Source organism: Spinacia oleracea, chromosome 5, assembly GCF_020520425.1.
Source record: "Spinacia oleracea cultivar Varoflay chromosome 5, BTI_SOV_V1, whole genome shotgun sequence".
In the NCBI taxonomy this organism is placed as follows: Eukaryota; Viridiplantae; Streptophyta; class Magnoliopsida; order Caryophyllales; family Amaranthaceae; genus Spinacia; species Spinacia oleracea.
The window spans coordinates 79,516,410-79,539,679 of NC_079491.1; the positions used below are offsets into that span (position 1 = coordinate 79,516,410).

The window sequence follows — 23,270 nt, forward strand, 5'->3', positions numbered from 1 at the left end:
GTTCCTTTATATATGTATATTAGATTAATAGGGTCTATTCATTTAAAATGTTGTATTTGTATTCAACCATTGTAGAATCACCCAAATTCAAATACTCCTCACATAAATTTAAAGTGAGGACAATAAAATCATGTATAGATTAATTTAAAAAAAAAAACATTGTCCAAAATGGGAGTTTTGAAATAATACATTATACATACGTAGTATAGCTAGTACATAGAACTAGCTAGTACTAGTAGGTGAGATAATCGTTTAAGTTCCATGCATTGCATATTAGTAAATCATGTAGGATAAGAAGCAAACAATGTGATACCACATTTATTCTGACCTCTGATAATCTTCCTAAACCCATTCTCACCCCATGTTTCTCCCCATGAGTTCTTTAACAACCAATAATCAGTCCCATCTGTGTCGGTACCATATCCAATAGCAGTAACAGCATGAGTAATGTCCTCGCCACACTCCCCTTGGAAGACTCCTCCCATGTAGTACATAAACTCAAACCCGCTTCCATCTATGCCAACTGAGACAGGCTGTTGTGAAACTGCCTTCATTAAGGATGCCTCATCGTTTAGGAATTGATTCAAACCCATTAATTGTCACACCACTTCCGCCAATAGTTGTTGCTTCACACTGAGTCTGAAATCCATTGTATGGGTACGCGTCTTCTGTTGAAATTCCTTGGTTTTGTTGGATGAATCCAAAAGCTCTCGTCATCTGGCCACCATCGCAACCGTTTTCATAAACACAATCAACGAGTTCTTGCTCTGAAAGTGAGATTAATTGTCCTGTTTTAATGTAATTAAGCCCTTCCACTGCTGCCACTGCTGAGAAGGCCCAACAACACCCTGTATTTTTTGTTTAAACAATCAGATTAATAATTTCGAACAAATTCAAGCTTGTTTTTGGATAGATTAATTCCATACCGCATTTTTGTTGGTTCTTAATCCAAGTGACGGCTCCTTTTTCCCTCCAATCAATTGAAGACGGCATGTCATCCTCACTAAGATTTTCATACCTAAACCCGGTTGTCATTGACTGAAATTGCCGCTTATAACCCGTGTGAGAAGTTACAAACTCCTCAGTGGTTAAATCACTAAAAGCATTAGTACCCAATGTGTACAATTTAGTTGATGATGTATTATTACCATTGAAATTCTCTATACGTTCCACATTCTTCTTGAATATGTTGAAACGTTTCTCCTTCTCCATCTCATCCTTGTAGACACGTCCATGTCGAGCCATCCAAAGCTCGTGTCTTTCTGCTAAAACACACAGATACGCACAATGTTCTCTCGCTTTATTAATGAAGGAAACAAAGCAGTACTTATACAAAGAAAAACCTTGAGCCAAAAGGCTTCTGCCAACACACGACACTAGCTAGAAGAATTAGGATAGGAAACAAATTTTACTTTCCTAAACACTATTAAACACTTAACATAAGGTATTCTGTTTAAATATACTCCGTATCAATTAATCTCTTCACCCCCCCTCAAGTTGGAGCGTGTAAGTTTAGAATGCCCAACTTGCTAAGGAGAAACTGAAACTGTTTAGTACCCAACGCCTTTGTAAATATATCTGCCAACTGAACTTCAGTAGGGACATACGAAGGTTGAATGAGACCTTCTTGAATTGCATCACGAACAAAGTGACAGTCTGCTTCAATATGTTTAGTACGTTCATGAAACACAGGATTTTGAGCAATATGAAGAGCAGACTGACTGTCACAATACAAATTAATCGCACTTGGATGGTGAACACCCAAACTAAGGAGCAAACCTTTTAACCACTTAAGTTCACAAGTAACGGCAGCCATTGAACGATACTCCGCTTCTGCAGACGAACGAGCCACGGTAGGTTGATTCTTGGTTTTCCAAGAGATAGGGGAATTACCAAGGAACACCAACCAACCAGTGAGAGAGCGACGAGTTAAGGGACAAGCTGCCCAATCCGAGTCACACCAACCAGTGAGACTAAGTTTACTATCCCCCCGAAGCAAAATACCTTGTCCCGGGGTACCTTTCAAATATCGTACTACACGCAATGCCGCCTCCCAATGTTCTTGGCGAGGGGTGTGCATGAATTGAGACAAGACGTGGACAGAATAGGCCAAATCAGGCCTACTGACTGCAAGATAAATGAGACGGCCAACTAGGCGCCTATATAACTCCGGATCATGAATTAATTCACCACTAGCTTGAGCCAATTTATGATTTTGTTCCATTGGTGTCATGATTGGTTTACCGCCTAACAAACCACTTTCTGCAACAATATCAAGAGCATATTTCCTTTGAGAAAGAAAAATACCTTCAGGGCCACGAGCCACCTCGATGCCCAAGAAGTACTTTAAGGCGCCAAGATCCTTCATATGAAAACACGTACTCAAATAATCTTTAAAGGCCTTCAACGCAGCGGAATCATTTCCTGCAATAATCAAGTCATCAACATACACCAACACATTCATCTGTACTTTCCCCTTTGTAAAGGTGAACAACGAGTAATCGGCATACGACTGCAGGAACCCATACGCCTTTAAAGCTGTCACAAGTTTAGCAAACCAACAACGAGGGGCTTGCTTAAGCCCATACAAGGACTTACGAAGTCGACACACCATATTAGGGTTTGAAGTCTGAAAGCCTGGAGGAAGTTTCATGTACACTTCTTCCTCCAAATCACCATGGAGAAAGGCATTGTGAACATCCATTTGATGCAGCTCCCAATTCTTACATGCTGCAATGGCTAAGAAAACCCTGACTGTAACCATTTTTGCAACAGGCGCAAACGTTTCATTATAATCAATACCTTCTTCCTGATGATTGCCAAACACTACCAATCGAGCTTTTAGACGCTCAATGTTACCACTTGCATGAAACTTTATCCTATAAATCCATTGACTACCAAGGGCTTTCTTCCCTGGAGGAAGAAACTCCATCACTAGTAGAAAAAATACCTGTTGAGGGGGGCATTTTGGGCCTATTGAGGCGAACAAGGCCCGCTTCGACAGACGGGGCTTCAACAGCTCAGTGAGCTATTGAGGCGGGCTTTGTTCGCCTCAACAGCTCATCTGTTGTGGGGGGCTTTCAAAAGCCCCCCTCAACAGCCCAAATCCAAAGGAAAAAAAAGGACCTGTTGTGGGGGGCATTACCAAAAGCCCGCCTCAACAGACACCTCTGTTGAGGCTCACTTCTTAAATGCCCCCCACAACAGACCTGTATTTTTGCGCCAATACCCATACATTGGCGCCATAAATTCATATGTTGTTGAGGCGTACATTAAAAGCCCCCTTCAACAACATTAATTTTATTTTCAAATTCTTTTAAAATATAAAATAGGTGGCAATAACCAAATCTAGATATATACTCCATTGAGTATTGAAACCTGTACACCAATCAACACCAAAATAGCAAAGATACGAATCTGCTTATCTTTGATAAATATAATAAATCATTACATTAACTTCTTTTACATTAACCCAACAGAGCAAAGCGTATATATAGTACGTACGTTTACCATTTTTAAACACCTCTCTAGTCTAACAAATTACAACTAATATTAACAACTAAAGACAAAAGGCTAGAGAGCTAATCTAACAAATTTCTCTAATCCAACCACTTAGGCCCCTTTAGATCATGCATTACAAAGCTTAATTAAGGCCGTGTTGACTTTATTCCAATCGACTCGATCCCTGAAATTGGAAGGAGAATATATATGAGTACCAAAGTTTACACTCCCGATATTATCTTTACATTCCACTGAAGCATAAAATTAAAAGATATAGTTGCAGACTATAGAGATAATTAAGTTGTTGAAAACCATGCAACTAAACATGTACTTCTAATTGCTCTGTGAGCATTCAAGCTAGTGTCCGGGAAAGCTGATGCCTGTCAAACCAAGATTAGTTGGTGGAACAACTCTAATTTAGACATATCTAATGCATATTAATCCTGTAATAAGAATCAAATGAGTCCTTAGGTTCTTTAGTTCAAAGTTGAGAGCGGAAATGTCATTTTAGCTCTAAACATGACCTGTAACGACCTAATGAGCCTTAAATGTGCATAAATAGATTCAAATGAGTTTTAGAAAGTTAAAATAATGCATATTAGTCATGTAATAAGAATCAAATGAGTCCTTAGTTTCTTTAGTTCTAAGTGCAGTATTTTCTTTAAAATAGAAATAGAATCCTGGAGCCTGTGAGTTTAACTACGATTGGCTGTACCGCCAACCCGTAGATCCCACATTCTTTTGTAGCGAACACTAGTATTTTTTTCTGCTAGTTAATGATGACCAGTTTAACACAAAAAAAGTTTTGTGTTTTTGAATGGTTTCGGGCACAGAAATATACCAGTCTCGGATTTCGAAAAAATGCCTCAGATCATAGAGATCGAGTGTAACAAAGACAGATTTGAATTGCACTGAGAAATTACCACAAAAAAATACAGATACTTTGACAAGACGAGTGATCCGTGATTGAACAATTAGCAAGTTAGAGGTTGCGGTAATCAACTACTGAACATTCTGTTCTTTACTGTACTTCCTTAATCTAAACCATACTCTGTATATTTATGGCTATTACTCTGTGGAACAATATCTATAATACTCCATGTTTAACAGTGGAGTTGGAAAAAACCACCAGACTCAGAGATTCAAGTCATAGTCGGATGGGTCATGGAAGTACATACCTAGCTGCTAAAACACCTCTGCAGCTCTTCCAGGGCATCATCACCACCTACATACTTGAATTCCATGGAGTTCATCAGCCACACTTTCGCTTCATAGACCTCCTCCATCTCAGTTCTCAGATTTGTCACCAACAGTTACCTCAAGAGTAACATAGTACTCGATATATCGTAGCAGTAACCATTTTCAACAGTGTGAACTTCGAACAAATCATTCTGCAAAAATAAAACATTCCATCGGTCCATCACTTGTATTCATAAATAGTTCCAAAACATAAAAGAATGTGATATGGAACTAGCTCATCTTCCAGTTTCCATATTCTGCATAAAAGGAATGCAAAACTAGCATTTGTTAAATTTGGAGTGTTCTTTACTCCACTCCTGCCACTAAAACATTTCAGAAATGAATATTTCAATGAAGGTATCAGATGCTATTAGCAAGCCGCGATAACAAGACAAATATAATCAATTTCATCAAAAATTACAGGCTATTGTTGTTTTGACAGTCTTCGGGCATTCAGGAATACAGAACCAATGATCAAAAGCTGTATATTCAAGCTTAAAACCAGTGATTAATATCACTGAGAACTGCACAATTATTTTAAGAGCAGGATCATCATCTACCTCTAAAACTTATCTGTCGAAAATGTGGATTCAGATGACATCAACCATTACAGCAGTCTCACAACGATAAAAACGGCCATCCTATAACGACTCAGAGTGAACCTTGTCTGAATTAAAAGGTTTTCAACCTCCTTAGGAGGATTTAATCCTAATTTACAACCAATGCACGGTCCATACGCCATGTTCATGCCAAATTCCCTCATTATGATCATAATCACGTAAATCACCTGAGAATTAAAAGTTTACCAATCAAACACTACCATATTTTGCATCTAAACGAAATTTAGAAGGCCAAAACACAACCAAATTTGAAAGTTAATCATCAGGACAATATGTCAAAAATCGCAATAAAATGTGAGACATTGAACAACAAATTAGATAAATTTTGTACATAAAAGGCGGTCCAATTTGCAAAATGGGAACGAATTCAAAAGTTCAAAAAGGTTGTATTTTTTTTTATCTGGATGTTGACCGTGCATCAAATTTCTCTTGGAAACACTTAATCGAAAGATTTGATAACATTTTCAGAAATTAATGAAGCATAATTCCAAAATACGAGACAAGAGAAAGTGCAGAGTAAATTCTAAACCGCAGAGGTCAAGGGGAAAACGTGGTAGTATTGGTGTATACCTAGCTGCTAAAACCCTCTTCCAGGACATCAGCATCACACACAAACTTGAAGTCCTGCACTTCGGTAGAGTTCATCAGCCACACTTTCCCTTCATGTCAGTTGTCACCATCAGTTGCTTCAAGAGTAATATAGTACTCTAATATAATACCAGAAACTACCTGTTCCTCAGTGTTTACACACAGTGAAATTAGGGCAAAGCATAGTACAAAATTAATAAGCTCCATCGCTTATATTCATAAACAAAAATACACAGCGTTAACCAATTAGCAAAATGCGAATATTCAATGAACATCAGGTTCAGATCTAAGAAACATGAGAACCCAAATCTACAAAAAGAAGATTGAAAAAACAACATAGACCTAAGATATATATACTCATCATCATTTCAACTTCAACTTCTTTCCATTAGACTCGGCCAAAACCCCAATTTGTAGGTCGCACTCAAGCAGTAAATACTGGAATTCATGGTCTTAGAAACTGAATCGAATATAAACTAACCTTGACAGATTGTGTGAAACAGAGTCACGCGGTGGTAGGAAAGACGACGGTCGGGGGAAACTCGCCTTTAGGTGGTGGTGGAGCCGCGCGGTGAGGAAGGTGGTGGTGATGATGGTGGTGGTGGAGCCGCGCGGTGAGGAGAGCAGCGAACTCGAACTCCTTCAGATGCGTTTGCGTTGGAATAGAAGGTTTAGGGTGAGAAAATTATGTTTTAATTGTTTTAAATCTTGTGAAGCCCTGTTGAAGCAAACAAACATAAGCCCGCCCCTTTAGCTAGTGTCTATTGAGGGGGGCAATTAAAAGCCCCCTTCAACAACTTCTATAGAAGCGAACACCCGAAAAGCCCCCCTCAACCTGTTATTAAAATGTTTGACCCGCGTTGACCAAGTGGTTATTGAGGCGCGCTTATGTATGCCCCCCTCAACAAGGGGGCTACAATAGGGGTTTTTTCCACTAGTGCATGGTCCAAGTACCATTTTCTTCAAGGGCATTAATTTCTTTTTGCATAGCTTCACGCCATCCTGCATCTTTCATCGCTTCTTTAAATGATTTTGGTTCGCTTCCTGCAGTTATAGCTGCAAGGAAGATTCGGTGGAGCACAGAGAATTTGTCACAATTAACATAGAATGCTATAGGATAAGGATTACCTGAGGAAGTGACGGACGCAGATGAACTCGGAGATGGATTATTTTGGCATACTGTATGAGTCACATAATCACGTAGCTTCACAGAGGGAAATTTATTACGTAAACCTTTCCCCAAATTTTCTTCACCAACTGCTTCCACAACCACTGGTTGATCATCCGTATGAGGTACTGAAGAGCTAGAAATAGGCGGCATTGTTGCATTCGGCATATTATGATCGTGAGCACGTAATACACCAAATTCCACATTATCTTCTACATTATTAAATTCATTTACTACTCCACTTAACTCCTCATTTTCATTTTCATTTACTACACCATTTAACTCCTCATTTTCATCTCCAATCAAACTAAATTCTTCTAAAAAATCATAGTCATTGCCTCCAGCAAAAGGAGCATCGTACGTATTATCAAGCACAAAATTTGCAGTGGTTTGATCTATAAACGGGAAAATTTCCTCATAAAACGTCACATCACGGGATACGAAAAATTCCTTAGTATCAAGATCATACAATTTCCACCCCTTTTTACCAAACGGATATCCCACAAACACACATTTACGACTTCGACTAGCAAATTTATCTCCTTTAGTCCGTTGATTATGAGAAAAACACAAACAACCAAAAACACGTAACTCTTCGTAATTTGGTAAGGCATCAAACAACATTTCATACGGACACTTTTTATTTAGGACCATAGATGGGGTGCGATTGATAAGGTGAGCCGCGGCTAGCACACATTCCCCCCAAAAATAAAGAGGCAATTTTCCTTGAAATCTAAGGGCTCGTGCTACATTTAAAATATGTCGATGCTTTCTCTCTACCCTACCATTTTGTTGAGGAGTTCCAACGCAAGAAGTTTGGAAAATAATACCGTTAGCCACAAAGTAGTCATTTAAACAATTGAACTCGGTTCCATTATCACTTCGTACTACTTTTATTTGTTTACCAAATTGTCTATCCACCATTGCAATGAACGACATAAAAATCTTAAATACTTCTTTCTTGTCAACTAACAAGTACACCCACACGGCACGAGAAAAATCATCGACAATAGTTAAAAAATAACTAGCTCCACTTGAAGAAATTGTATTATAAGGACCCCACAAGTCACAATGTATTATCTCAAACATACAATTTGCTTTGTTCGTACTTAAAGGAAACATACTTCTAGAGTGTTGAGCCTTGTGGCATATTTCACATATTTTATTCAAACTTTCTTTACTATTACTACTAACACAAGGAAGTAATTTTACTATTTTCTGAGAAGGATGTCCCAAACGCTCGTGCCACAAGACCAAAGACTTCGAACCAGCCACCATTTTCACCTTCACAGTCGATACATCCCGAAAATAGTATAGTCCATTCCTTAGTTCACCTGTGCCAATCAGCTCCCTCGAACGATGGTCCTGTAAAGCACATATGTTATTAGTAATTGTGACAAAGCAACTTTTGCTAGCAATAAGTTGTGATACGGAAAGCAAATTACAATTAAAGGAGGGAACATATAGAACATCATTGAGGATCAATGAACTAGAGAGTTTTACGTCCCCCTTTTTACATGCTTGGACTATTTTCCCATCAGGTAGTCCAACTGGGCATAAATTTACGTCTTTTATGTTTGTCATTAATGACAGATTACCAGTCACGTGATTTGAACACCCCGTGTCAATTATCCACAATGTACTAAACAACTCACCATTCAAATGATCCGTAGAAGTATTAGAATTACCAAAGGCCGCAACGAGTGTTTTCCACTGATCTGCAGAAAATCCATGGGGTGGAGTTGACAATGGCTGCCCCACCGGCTGGGCACCACTGCCAGTGTCAGCTACATTTGCACGCACAGATTGCCCGCGACCTGAATTACCGCGGCCACCACCTCTACCCCTTCCTGTACTACCCCTTCCTTGTGAGCGAGTTTCCCACCACTCAGGGTAGCCAAGAAGATCAAAGCAATTGACCAATTCATGGCCTGATTTCTTGCAGTGTGAGCACATTAGTCCAGACTTATCTACTTTCTCAACTCGCCCTCTTCCACGGCCAAGGGTATTCACGAAAAAGCCGACCACTTCGGGCTTCTTTTCCACCGTGTCCTCATCAGCATCACCACATCTCACCCTCTCTTCTTGTATTACTTGATTAAAAGCTTTCTCAAGGGTAGGAAGTGGATCATAAGACAACAAATTAGACCGTATTTGGGCATAATACGGAGCATAAAGTCCCATAAAAAATTCCTGCAATTTATTATCTTCCCTTCGTTTCTCATGTTCAGCCCCTAATTCACACTTACACAATCCACACTTGCAGCAAATGATAGGTTCATGTTTTCCTAATTCATCCCACAAAACATTGAGTTTACCAAAATAAGTGGACACAGGCATAGTAGCAGTTTGTTCACAACGAGCAATTCGTGATTTTAATTGTTGAATTCGAGGTCCATTAACCACAGAGTAAAGAGATTTCAGATGATTCCACAACAGGTACGCATCATCATATTTAGATAGGTTAGTTTTTACCTCAGGATCGATAGTGTTCATGATCCACGAAACAAGCATAGCATGTAAAGTTTCCCAATCATCTTGTGTACATGGAGGCTCCGGTTTTCTGTATGTGCCGTTCAAAAATCCGAACTTTCTCTTAGATTTGAGAGCTGTCCTTACGTCTGCTGCCCAATCTTCATAATTGTCTCTCTTCAATTTCGTAGGAGTTATTAAATCGCCCGGGCGATCTTGAGGGCCTACAAAGAACGGTGAGGATGAGTCAAGTTTTGTAGGTGGAGTAGGAGGAGGAGTTTCACCATCTATTGCCATGGTTACAGGTTTAGGGTTTCTTTAGCCTTGAGGGCTCTGGTACCATGCTAAAACACACAGATACGCACAATTTTCTCTCGCTTTATTAATGAAGGAAACAAAGCAGTACTTATACAAAGAAAAACCTTGAGCCAAAAGGCTTCTGCCAACACACGACACTAGCTAGAAGAATTAGGATAGGAAACAAATTTTACTTTCCTAAACACTATTAAACACTTAACATAAGGTATTCTGTTTAAATATACTCCGTATCAATTAATCTCTTCACTTTCTCTTAGAGACAATGTCGCCTTGGGATGATCGAGAGGACGTGCCAGGGCTTTGGTGGTCCAAAGCCCTAAGATAACAACTATGGAAAAACATAAGAATTGGAAGTGTTGGTTTGTGAAAGCCATGTTAATTAAGCTTAATGAAAACAAGTAAATGTTCTTAAGAATTAAGATGGATGCAAAAAATGGTCTCAATGTGTATTTCTTTTATAGGCAACCTTAATTTGTTTGTACTTGTATTTTCTTAACCAAATTCTACGTTGTCAATTATAAACCATGGAAATTACGACGTCAAATCTCGAGTTGTAATTAACTAATTATCCTCCATAACTTGCGGAGTTGAGTATCTATGTTCTCACTATTCAGTGTCAATGATTCTCAATCTGGCGTTTTAAATGGTTTCAAATATAAAAACAAGATTACAGCAAGTAGACGTTCATTTGAGTATACATACTAAGAATATGATTTCCAATTTCTATAAACTTATATACTACTACATTGTAGAGAGCGATGGATATCTCAGTTGGTTAGAGCTTCTAACCCGGTTCCAGGTGATCCTGGAATCGAATATCATCCCCGCCCCTGTGGCTCATTTGCACCATAAAAAGAAATATATACTTCTACATTGTTATAATATGGATTAATTATAATATTTAACCGTAGTTTTATCCGCCTTATTTTCACTTAGTTAAAAATTTTATGACTAATATGTTCAAATTAGTTAAGTTAAAATCAGATTAGTGAACATTACGTAAATATAACGTACGCACCCTCTATTTGTAAATTGTTGTTAGAGTAAGGTAGTAATTTTCATGACAATAATAATAATACTTCATCCCTTCGATCGATTACTACGAGTTTAAAACATATATATAATTAAAATTTTGCACTGCTCAATTACTCCTTTTGGCCACCTTTGGTGATTTATATGTAAGAGAAATATATGTACAAATTTGAAATCTTATACGCTTCTTCTCAAATTATATTTTCAGAATATCAAATTTTATAATTTTACTTATCTATAACTAGATATATGAATTATTTAAATTATACATTGGCAAACGTAAATTTACAAATCTTGCAACTAAAAGTCAAGGATAAACTATAAGGCATAATGTTAAGAAGATGATGAGAAAACTAAAACGTAAAATATATGTTAATATCTTTTTGAAATGGAAAATTTGTAATTATTAATTCAACCTTTGCCCGGTATTCTTTAATTAAACCTACCTATGCGATATTTCTAAATAATCCAACCTTTATGACCCAACTACTATTATTAAGCCTGGATGACCGGTTACCTGCTACAAAGTCAAGGAAAATTTATAATTATTAATCCAACCTTTGCCCGATTTTCTTTAATTAAGCCTACCTATGCGATATTTCTAAATAATCCAACCTTTATGACCCAACTACTATTATTAAGCCTAGATGACCGGTTACGTGCTACAAAGTCAACGTTAAAAACGTTGACAACCTAAAGTTGGTTTCCCTCCTAAAATATTGGACACGTCATCATCACTTGCCACCTAAACAAAAATTTCATTTTTTTAAAAAAAAACCCTTAACCCTTCTCTTCTCTGTACCGTGTTTCAATTCCTCTCTCCTCTATTACTGCTGCTTCAACCACAATTGTACTGGCTCATGACATCATCAGCGATTTTCTTGTGGAAATAGGTGACTTCATCCACGCGCATTCAAATTTCGTCTCCAAAATCGTACAATTGAATGTGAACTTACGAACCTTAGCGTTTTTGTTCCTTTTTTGGTAAATTTTGAATTTTGGGCTTCCTTGATGGTCAGTTCGTAAAAACCCGAGTTGTTGCAATAATATAGTTTTTTTTTTTGTTGAGGGATTTTGGTTATTGTCGTCTTGTTGAAAATTTAGAAAGAAAAAAAAACCTTGAATTTGAACAAGATCCAGATCCAACAGGCAATTGCTTTACCCCAGCCATAGCAATTAAAGAAAATAAGGGGAAATTTTTTTTTAAAAAAAAAGTATAATTGTTATATGCCACGTAAGCATGAATACCGCCTATAGCAGGTTAGTTACTTGTTAGACTTAATAATAGTAGTTGGGTCATAAAGGTTGGATTATTTAGAAATATCGCATAGGTAGGCTTAATTAAAGAAAATCGGGCAAAAATTGGATTAATAATTACAAATTTGTTAAGAAATATAATATGGATGCCCATTATACCCCCATTAGTATTTCCGGAATATTCTAGGGTTCAGTCAAACCCTAACTATTGTATCCTATATATACCCAGTATTATATGGAATAATAGACACAACCCTATTCTCTCTCTTATCTCTCTTGTTTATTCACAACACGTTATCAGCACCATACCCTAACCGACTGAGCAGACAAAAAACAAAAGAATGCATCTATCACTGAGGTAAATGTTATTATACTCGCTAATATCATTAATGAAAATTTTAGATTGATATAATGTACATGCGGCTATATGCGATTAGATTAGTATACATGCGATTGAAAATTTGGAGTACCTTGCGGCTATTCGATTGATGTGATTATTTTTGATGATATTATTACTGTTGATGTTTGGTTTGGTTGCGGCTCTACTACTTTTTACTTTTTAATAATGTGATTTATTTTGCTTATGTGAACTTTTAATGATTTGAAGTTAATCGATTGGAGCAATAACCTATTGTTTAATATGGCTGCAATTGTATATTCACATATACGATTATGGCATATGTGATTATTATAAATCATGCTTAACATATGGTTGATTTATTTACTTAATCCCAGATTAGTTAATCCCATATTACTTTTGTATATGGCTGATTTATTAATTGTGCTTTGTTTTCATTATTAGTTTGTTTAATCTGGGATGTTATATTGCTGTAATTGTTTGCATTATGCGCAATATATATGTCGAACACAAACACAATAATCTCTTTGCCGCAATTGTATTATGTCGCAATTGCTATATATGCAATAAGTATTCGACTTAATTCGTATTTGTTTTGTTTAACTGATCAGCTATTGTAAGATATATTGCATTATTTTGGTTAAACACAAGTCTCTTTTAATTAATTTATTGTTGTAGATAATTCCTAATTTGTAATATTTTGTATAGTGAGTTATGTCTAATCTTACAAAACTCGAGCCCTTGATATTACCAGAAAAAAGCTATGATATTTCTTAGCCATCACCTCCATTAGAGTCTTAAAATTGAGAATTTGATGTAAAAGATCTACAAGTCCTTTGGAGTAACCTAAAGGAAACATATGACCAACAGAAAACTGTGATAATACTAGAACTCGTTATGACTGGTTACATTTAAGACTACAAGACTTTAAGTCTGTAACTCAATATAACTCAGCTATTTTCAGAATTACTTCACAGTTGAAATTATGTGGGGAGAAAATCATTGATGCCAAAATAATGGAGAAAATCTATTCTAACTTTCACTCAAATAAGTTGTCCTGCAGACACAATACAGTGGAAAGAGATTAAGAAATATTTTGTACTTATATCTTGTCTCCTTGTGGCTGAAAATAATAATAATAACGAGCTATTGATTAAAAATTAAGATTCACGTCCAACTGGTCCCGCTACATTCCCTGAAGCGAATGTGACATCCCATAATGGGAAAGAAAAAACCACACAACAAAAGTGGTCGAGGACGTGGTCATGGACGTGGGCGTGAATACGAATATGGTCGAGTTTGAGGCCGAGATGGCTCTCTAAATAACTCATATCCCCACCAGAAGTGGGACAAAGATGTCAACAAACAAGAACAAGATAAAAATGATACTTGACCAATGTATGTTACCGCTATGGAGAAAAAGGGTATTGATCTACTAAAACAAGTAGAATTTATAATAGAATTTACTAGATAATATTGAAGAACTGAAATATGTGGTCTTGCTCTTCCCTGAAGAAAATTATTTATCAAGGGTGTTATATGTTGAAATGCGAATATACCCTTGACTGTTGTTTACAAGTGAAAATAGGCCCGTAGACCTTTTTGGAGAAGTACAAGAAAATATGACCTAGAAAACTATAATAGTTTCTAAATCTTGTTGTCAAGATACCCTACATTTCTTTCATGAAACTAGTATGGTCCTGCAGACACGATAATTTTGAGAAACATAGTTCATATATTATCTTTTTGGTGGATGAGACCAAAATACCGAAATCCTGAAGAAAAATATTATTCTCACATTCAACTAGGTAAACCATTCCCAGAAGTGAATGAGAAATGTATGAATAAAATGGTAAAGATAATGTCAATAGTCATGATCGAGAACGAATGTGAAAGTAAAACATAGTATAATCATGGCGGAATAAATGATTATGAATGTAATTTCAAAATACACATAAGAAGTGAGATTGTAAATGATGAAAATCAGGTAAAAGTTAATGATGAGAAAACTCAAACTTTATATTTTTGGTTGGTTGCGGAGAAAATATTAAATAAAAGTTGGGCCCATTACACCAAAACATCTTGTCGAGCTTTATTAGTACTCAGCACAAGGGAATAAATTATAGATAAACATGGTGTATAAAGATAATGAAAATATATGTCTAATAGACATTGTAGCACGCCCTCCGAACCAAATTTATATACATGCAAGGATAAGGGGGAGATAGCTCTCAACATAATAAAATTAGTAGTATATGATCAGGATTATAATACAATATGTTAAACTTGGTACAAATATTTGATCACGTGTTATTGACTCGCTTTATGAGCATGAGTAATATACTACATTCTGAAGATGTATACTTTTGTGATATGTACCAAAGTTGTAATGGATACTCTTGAAGAGTACAAGCTATCTTTCATAAGTTTTGTTTAGATTGTCTTGCCGTTATAATTGGGACACCAGTTTGTGTCGTTATATCACATCACAATATGTTCAAATTATAGTATTCTATAATTACAGTGATCACTTTGAGAAGATAACCAGCAGTTATCGAATGAAGTATTTTATATGATATTATATGCGCATGATGTGATAATCCAGGCCATCCGGGTTTAAGAACACCCGTTATGAGAATTTGAAAATTCTTGTCAAATAAAATTTTATGTGCTGACACTCCCTCGTATGTTGTATATATTCAAAGGCAGGACAATGATGAGGTTGAGTTGTATTTCAATCGAATAGTTATAATGAATTGATTGAGAAAATAAATACAAGAGATATTAATGATTTTGAAAAATTGTATAATGATAGGTGATTTAAAGTTCACCATGACAGTAAGTGACCCGAAGTTCACCAGAATGATAGTAGGTGACTTGAAGATCACCAATAAGTTTACAAGTATTTTATGATTGATTTAAGTATCATAAATAAGCATCATAAATCTCTTGATCGGGGCTATCATACGTCAGCACGAAAAGAGAAAATATGAAGAAAACAACTGCATATTATATCTACTCCCCATAATCAATGTTGATCTCCAGAAGAGAACAAAAAGATGTAGTATTTATCAAAATACACGTTGAAAAGTGTATTATTTAGTTGGTGAAATTTTTTATGCCCCGTAACATATTGAAAATATTTTCCCAACTTAGGGGGAGACGAGCTAGAATAAGTTGGCAAAATTGAATGATAATATATTGATCCCCATATGAGTAAGTGTAAATGCCAACTATATGTCCTGGAAGTATGTTTGGACATAAATATCTATGACTTAATTATATTAAGTTTTACATGTTCAGAGACATAAATGTATATGTTAGTCATAGTTATCGATGTTAGACATAGTAAGTGTTGAGAAATATATTTTGCCAATATTTATTTAAATCTCTACACCTGAAGTGTAGATAATATATATGGTTCCAGCATAATGATGAGTTACAAAATTATTTATATGAAAAGGCAAGATAATGCAGTTGATAATATTTCTGAAAAGAAAGAAAACACTATTATATAGTGTATGAAATACCCTTGCAGTGGTATAGATATCTGAACTATAATAGATGGCCCATGAGAAAAGAAGAATGGTACCTATTGAATAAATATTCAGATATCATTAATGAATAGCATGCACAATATATGTTTGAAGAATTTTGATGATACCGGTATATGATGGAACCGAAATATAATGCATATGCGAGAAATAATGGATTTTGAATAGGGGATCGTAAATCTATGTCTATTTCTACGTAGACATAACTATAATGATTAAATGAGCTCATGGACCTGAAGTCCAACAAGATATGGATTTAAAATATCCACACTGTACAGTGTTTTGCATTTTGAGTCTTACATTCATTTACATGTGTAGTTAATATGTAAATGCATCATTCATCATACATTTAGTTTGTTTTGTGTTTTATCATGATTGATTTTCATTTATCAAGTTATATATGTTTCAAAATTATTATGATGTCATATATGAATATGCATCCAAAGAATGGTAAGACGGATTTGCATCTTTATGAATATTATAAGAGGAGTTTCTTACTCCAATGGGCGAATAGTTGCGAAAGAAGTATATGTATGATATTGATTTAATAGCATGTTATGAATCATGCAATAAGAAGAGTTCCTGAAGAACTTATACATGATGTACTTACACATTTAAGTTTTACATATGAATATCATAACATTGATCAAATATTATCTAAACTCTTGAAGAGTGTTTTTGAACTGTCGTCTAACCAATAGTTTGAGTACTTGAGAATTATGAAATATACATATTAGTTTATTTACGGAAGAATTCTTGTACAAATATGAGTTGATTCAAAATTTTAAGATAAGAGTATGTAATGTCCTTACATTGAGTTTATTTTATGGTCCAGAAGAACCATAAATTACATTATACCCTTAGTTGGACAGTGATATTATTATTTATCATGTATTATCATGAAAGTATGATTAGAGAAATTTTGATCAACATTGATGATTACTACTACTTATAACCTCCAGAAGAAGGTTTATATATGTCCAATATTTAAGGATACATTTTGTAATATTATGTACAAGAAAATATATTTATTTCAGGTATTATTGTCAAAAGTCTGGTGATATAAATACTCACCTAGTGCATACAAGTGAACGTTTGAAAATACAGGATATGTTTTTACCTGTGGTTGGTACTGCCATTTCTTGGCGTTCCATGAAGCAACCTATTGCAGCTACTTCTTCTAACCATGCAGAAATTTTAGCTATCCACGAAGCTAGTCGTGAATGTGTATGGTTAAGGTCTGTAATTCAACATATACGAATAGATTGTGGCATTCCACAGGGAAAGAAGCTCCAACAGTTATGTATGAAGATAATGCAGCATGCATTGCACAGCTCAAGGATGGATACATCAAAGGTGATAGAACAAAGCACATTTTACCAAAATTCTTCTTCACCCATGATCTGCAGAAGAATGGTGATGTACAGGTTCTGCAGATTCGTTCAAGTGAAAATTTGGCAGACCTATTTACCAAGGCGCTTCCAACTGCTACTTTCAAGAAATTAGTTTACCAGATTGGATTGCGTCGTATCAAAGATCTCAAGTTATGTAATCATGAGGGGGAGTAGATGCGCGCTGCACTCTTTTTCCCTTAACCATGGGTTTTTCCCACTGGGTTTTCCTGGTAAGGTTTTTAATGAGGCAGCATTGTTCGCGCATTAGGAAATATTTTATTTTAAGAGAGAAATTTTATTTTTGTATAATGGACATCCAAGGGGGAGTGTTATAAAATATAATATGGATGCCCATTATACCCCCATTAGTATTTCCGGAATATTCTAGGGTTCAGTCAAACCCTAACTATTGTATCCTATATATACCCAGTATTATATGGAATAATAGACACAACCCTATTCTCTCTCTTATCTCTCTTGTTTATTCACAACAAAAGTTTCCTTTTAAAATAGATGTAGTATTACTTTATGGGGTACAAGATTATGGTTAATTACGTACTTTGTATGTGTGTACAAATTTAAGTATACATCGCCTAACGATAGTATGAAACCTATTTAAATTCTCGAAAATTTGACGTCAAAAAAAAAAGGAAATTTTGTGCAACACTACCTTTAAGTTTGGACGTTTTGTGAATTACTACCTTATAAAAAAGTTTTTTAATTTTGCTACCTTATAAGTTTGTTTAGTTTGAGTAACACTACCTTGTAACAGTTTCTGTCAAATTCCTCCGTTTGTGGGCCCCACCTCCAACGTTTCCCTCCATTTGCTTTCCCACCAACTTCTATCTTCTCCTTTCTCTTTCCTCTGTCATTTTTCTTTTCCTCTGCTTCACATTTATTCTTCTCTCCTTCAATCTCAACCACAAACCCTAAAGCCATAATTGATGATGCTACACTTCTGAATCTTCTTCAAGTCAAGAGATTCTTCTCTTTATTACGCGCAGTGGTCCAAAAGAAGATCTTGGAAAGATGAAAACGACAGGAAGTGGTCCAAAGGATAAGGGAAAGGGGATAATGCCAACGAACCGACAAGGTGGATCCCAAATCAGGTATTAAACAGTTAAAACAATGCGATTTTAGTAGTTTAATGTGATATTATTGGTTAATTAGTTGTTTAATTAGGAATCCCTAATTTTTTAATTGCACTGTGAAATTTTGAATCAAGAACCCTAATTTTTTATTGTCATTGAAATCCACGAATTCATTGTTTAATGTTGTTGGAAACCTTAATATGATTGTTTAAATGATTGTTTAATGTGAATAATGATTAATTGATTGTTTAATTGAAAAACCCCTAATTTTTTAATGTCTAGGGTTTCTGGATTGGGTTTCTGGATTAGTGTTGTGAAATAATTGTTTATTATTGGAAAAATTAGATTAGTATAACTGATTAGTTTATTAGTTTACAGTGATTACATGTGGTTACTTTTTTGTTCGTGTTGTGTAACCAAGTCGAACACTTGGACACGTACCCGAGTTGGGACTTGGACATGTACTCGATTTGGGATTTTTTAAATTTTTTGTAATCACTGTTGATTTGCAGTTAATTTTTTGTGGTAATTAAAATTGTAGGAATGAGCAGTTGGGTTACATTGATCTTGCAATATGGATGGGGGGAAAGTTTGTTTTCAATAAGGGGGAAACTGATTATGTTGGTGGGAAGTTGTATACTAGATTGACAGTGTGGTTGCATGAGTTAACTGTTTTTAGTTTGAGGGAGCTTGTAATGAAAGGGATGAGTGGAACTATAGGGAGGATTATTGAGAATTTCAGTGTATGGTTTAGGCTACATGGGATGAATTTGACTAAGGGTAGGAAGATTATACACACTCATGATGATATAGGGAGGTTATTGGAGACAAAAGATGGGTCTAACAGGGTGATTTTGTACATTATTGAGGAATCCAAACCAGCTTTTATTGGCCCATCTGTTACCTACCAAACTGCCAACTTTAAACCACCAAGACCACTGAAACAAGCTACACAAAGCAATCCTTCTGGGCCACAAAGAACACTGACCCAGCCCATTACAACCAAACCTGCTGGCCCATCAACAGTGACCCTAAAACAAGTGAAAATGGAACCACTTCAGTCAAAGTTTTCCCTAGTTAGGAGAAGCCCAAGGCTTGGTTTTGATCCTGATGTGATTTACATGGGAAAGGGTACAGGGCCAAGTGAGAATCCATCCACTGTAAAAGAACCCAACAAAACCCAATTAAAAAAGCCAATTGCTTCAGCCACTGTCAAAGCAAGTGTTCCTAAACCTATTCCCTCAAATATATCTTCAGTTGATCCTCACACTCCAAGTACAGAACCAACAGAAATCCCTCCTCATACCACCACCACTCCCACAAAACCTTCAAAAACACCTCTGCCTGCAAACCCACCTCTTCTTAGTCCAGATTTGAAGACCTCTACCCCTAGGAGAAAGAGTGTAGCACAGAAGGGGAAAAAGGTCAAAGGAAAAGCAGGAAAAGTAGGGAAGAAAAAGGGGAAAGGAAAGAAAAAGGATCCTGGGGACTGTTTATTTGAAAATGATGAGTTTGGTGATTGGTCTGAAAGTGATTCAGACTTTTCAGATTTAGATGTGGAGTTTGAACCAGGGGAAGAGGACAGAAAACAACTAGAGGAGGATGAGTTGTTCTGTGAGCCATTGTCTACTGTGTTGAGGGGAAATAAGAGGGTAGATAAGGTTGCAGCACCTGAGGTGGAAGAACAAGTGGATCTAGCACCTGAGGTGGAAGAACAAGTGGATCTAGAACATGAGGTGGATTATGATTCAGAGGAGCTTAGAAGTCTTTGTGGTTCAGATGATGAAGTAGATCCATACCCTACCTTTAATCCAGAGTCAGACTTCAAGAAAAAGATTGTGCTCAGTTTGGGTTTAAAGTTCCCGAGTGTTCATGCTGTTAGGAAAGCGATAAGGTATCATTCGATCGAGAACCACTACGATTACTACCTTCTTCATAATGGAAGGAAGAGGGTGAGTGTGTATTGTAGGTATAGATGTAGTTGTCCATGGGATAAAAAGCATGCAAAGCTTGTAAAGTGTGTGTGTGATGATCCACATAAGTGTAGGTTTAAGATTCATGTGAAGAAACTAAGGATGGAAGAAACGTTTCAGATCAAGTCTTTAAGGTTAAAGCATACTTGTGGTGTGGTTCATTCAAGTTCTAAAATCACATCGGAGTGGTTAGCTGAGAAGTATTTGGAGGAGTGGAGGTCAGAACCATATTGGAGGCTTGTTAAGTTTAGGGAAAGGGTTTACAAGGAAACGGGGCTACATATTGGATACTACAAGTCATGGTTTGCTAGGGCTAGAGCCAAATTGATTCTGTATGGGGATGCTGCAGATGAGTATGCTGCTGTGTATGACTATGGGTATGCAATTCTTCAATACAATCCTGGTTCTTCAGCCTATGTACAATGCCAGATTAGAGACAACCCCACTCCGTTCTTTCAAAGATTGTACGTCTGTTTTGAGGCTCTCAAAGTGGGTTTTAAGAATGGATGTAGGCCCCTGATTGGAGTAGATGGTTGTCACCTTAAAGGGGCTCATCCAGGAATGATCTTAGTGGCTGTGAGCAAAGATGGAAATAACAATATTTCTCCCGTAGCTTGGGCAGTGGTGGAAGTTGAGAATGCTGACAGTTGGACATGGTTTCTTGATTTGCTGATGAAGGACATAGGACACCATGACGGAGAAGGATTGACTCTTATGTCTGATAGGCAAAAGGTAATATAGTTTTATTCTTTTGTTCAATGAGGTACAGTTTCTGGATGGTTTACTAACCTTGTGTTTCTGTTTATTGTTTCAATTCAGGGACTATTGGATGCTATATCTGTTGTGAGTTCAAAAGCCGAGGTCAGATTTTGTGCTAGACACATATGGGCTAACTTCAAGAATAAATTCAGTGGCACAGCCTATAAGGACCTGTTTTGGGCAGCAGCAAGATCAACAACTAAGGTTTGCTATTCTTCAACTTGGTTGCATTTAGGCTTTCATGTTAGAAATGGACTCGTATTCTTAGATTTAGTTGCTTTCAGCCTATAATGGATTCGTTATTGTTTGTTGATGTCATCCTTGTTTTTGTTTGTTACATGTATAGCATTGGCATGATTCTTACATGGCTGAAATCAAAGAGCTAAACGAGGATGCATATAACTACTTGAGTGACATACCTCCTGTTCATTGGTGTAGACATGCATTTGGATCGAATTCTAGGTCTAACATGTTGCTCAACAACCTTTGTGAGACATTTAATGCTGTGATAAGGGAAGCTAGGGATAAACCAATAATAACCTGCCTAGATTGGATTAGGAGGTACGTAATGAGAAGGAATGCTGAGAAGTGGGAGGGTATTCAAAAGTATGAGGGGAGGTTTATGCCATTTGTTGAGAAGGTTTTAGCTTGGGTTTATGAAGCATCTTTGAATTGTATAGTCTGTCCTTCTAGATTAGATGAGTGGGAGGTGGAAACTGCTTTTGATAGGCATGTGGTAGATTTGAAGGAGTTGACATGCACATGCTTTAGGTGGGAGTTAACGGGAATACCATGTCCACATGCTTATGCATGTATTGTGAAGAAGAGGTGGAGGCCTGAAGATTTTGTTCATGAGTGTTACTCAAAGGCCAAATACTTAGCAACTTACTCGCCTCATATCAAGCCAATGCCCGGGATGAAGCAGTGGAAGAAAACAGATTTGCCTCGACCTTTGCCTCCACTGTTAAGGAAAATGCCAGGAAGGCCTAAGTCACATAAGAGAAAGAAAGAAGCAGGTGAGGATGCTGAGGAGAGGTTTGTGAAGCGAGGGAAAAAGCCGAATAACTGCTCAAACTGTAAACAACCAGGCCACAACAAGAGAAAGTGCAATAATCCACCTGGTGTTATTCAGCCCAAGGAACCAGGGAGGGATCCCTCCAAGAACCCATGGGTTGTTGCTGACAGAAACAAGAGGGCTGCAAGAGTTTTAAGGGTGAGTTTTTGTCATGTATTTACATTGTTTCTGTTGTTTAGAGCTGAATCTGTTTCTGTGTTTCTATTGTCATTAACAATATGTGTTTCTGTTGTGTATGCAGAGGTATAATGCTGAATCAGTCACTCAACCACAGCAACAAAACTCAAGTGCAGCTACCATGCAACAGACATTTAATGCTCCACCTCAATCCAGTCAGACAGGGAGTTATCAACCTCCTCCACTCAGTCAGACCTCAAGTCAGCAACCAGGTCAGACAGCAAGTCAGCATCCAGGTCCATCCAGCCAAACATCAACTCATCAGCCTCAAACATCACTCCCTCCAAAACTCAGACCCAAATTGCAGACAACAAAGAAACCAGTGTGGCATATTTAAGTATTGTTGGTTGTAATTCCTTTGAACAAGTAGTTAAGGTTTCTAATTAGCAACAAGGTTACATTTTGGCAATGACAATTGTAATTAGGTGCAAGGTTTACATTGGAACACTGTGTAAAGATTCATTTGCCCCTTAATTATATTTGACGTTCGAGCTCGGCTCACGCGTGGCTCGTTTCAGTTAAGTGCAGGTTTAACAAGTTGTTGTTCTTGTTGTTCACTTGTTGAATTGTTGTTATGAATATATGATGTTCAGGTGTGGTTCATTTGAGAAAAATTTGTCCTCCATTTAAACTAAGTCAATGGACCAAAGTTGACTCCCGTTGACTTCAAGGACTTTACCTAATTTATAGATTT

At 36.7% G+C, this 23,270-nt stretch overlaps 1 protein-coding gene and 1 pseudogene across 1 annotated transcript; one reads left to right on the forward strand and one right to left on the reverse strand.

Moving 5' to 3' along the window:
* Positions 1-62: 62 nt before the first annotated feature.
* Positions 63-18,440, reverse strand: LOC110800044 (senescence-specific cysteine protease SAG39-like; annotated as a pseudogene).
* On the forward strand, positions 18,155-23,100 carry LOC110788469 (uncharacterized). The gene is made up of 5 exons (XM_021993109.2): positions 18,155-18,610; positions 19,134-21,297; positions 21,385-21,528; positions 21,671-22,537; positions 22,641-23,100. The coding sequence occupies exons 1-5, from the start codon at positions 18,531-18,533 to the stop codon at positions 22,911-22,913; spliced, it is 3,528 nt and encodes a 1,175-aa protein (XP_021848801.2). The 5' UTR covers positions 18,155-18,530; the 3' UTR covers positions 22,914-23,100.
* The last annotated feature ends 170 nt before the right edge of the window (positions 23,101-23,270 follow it).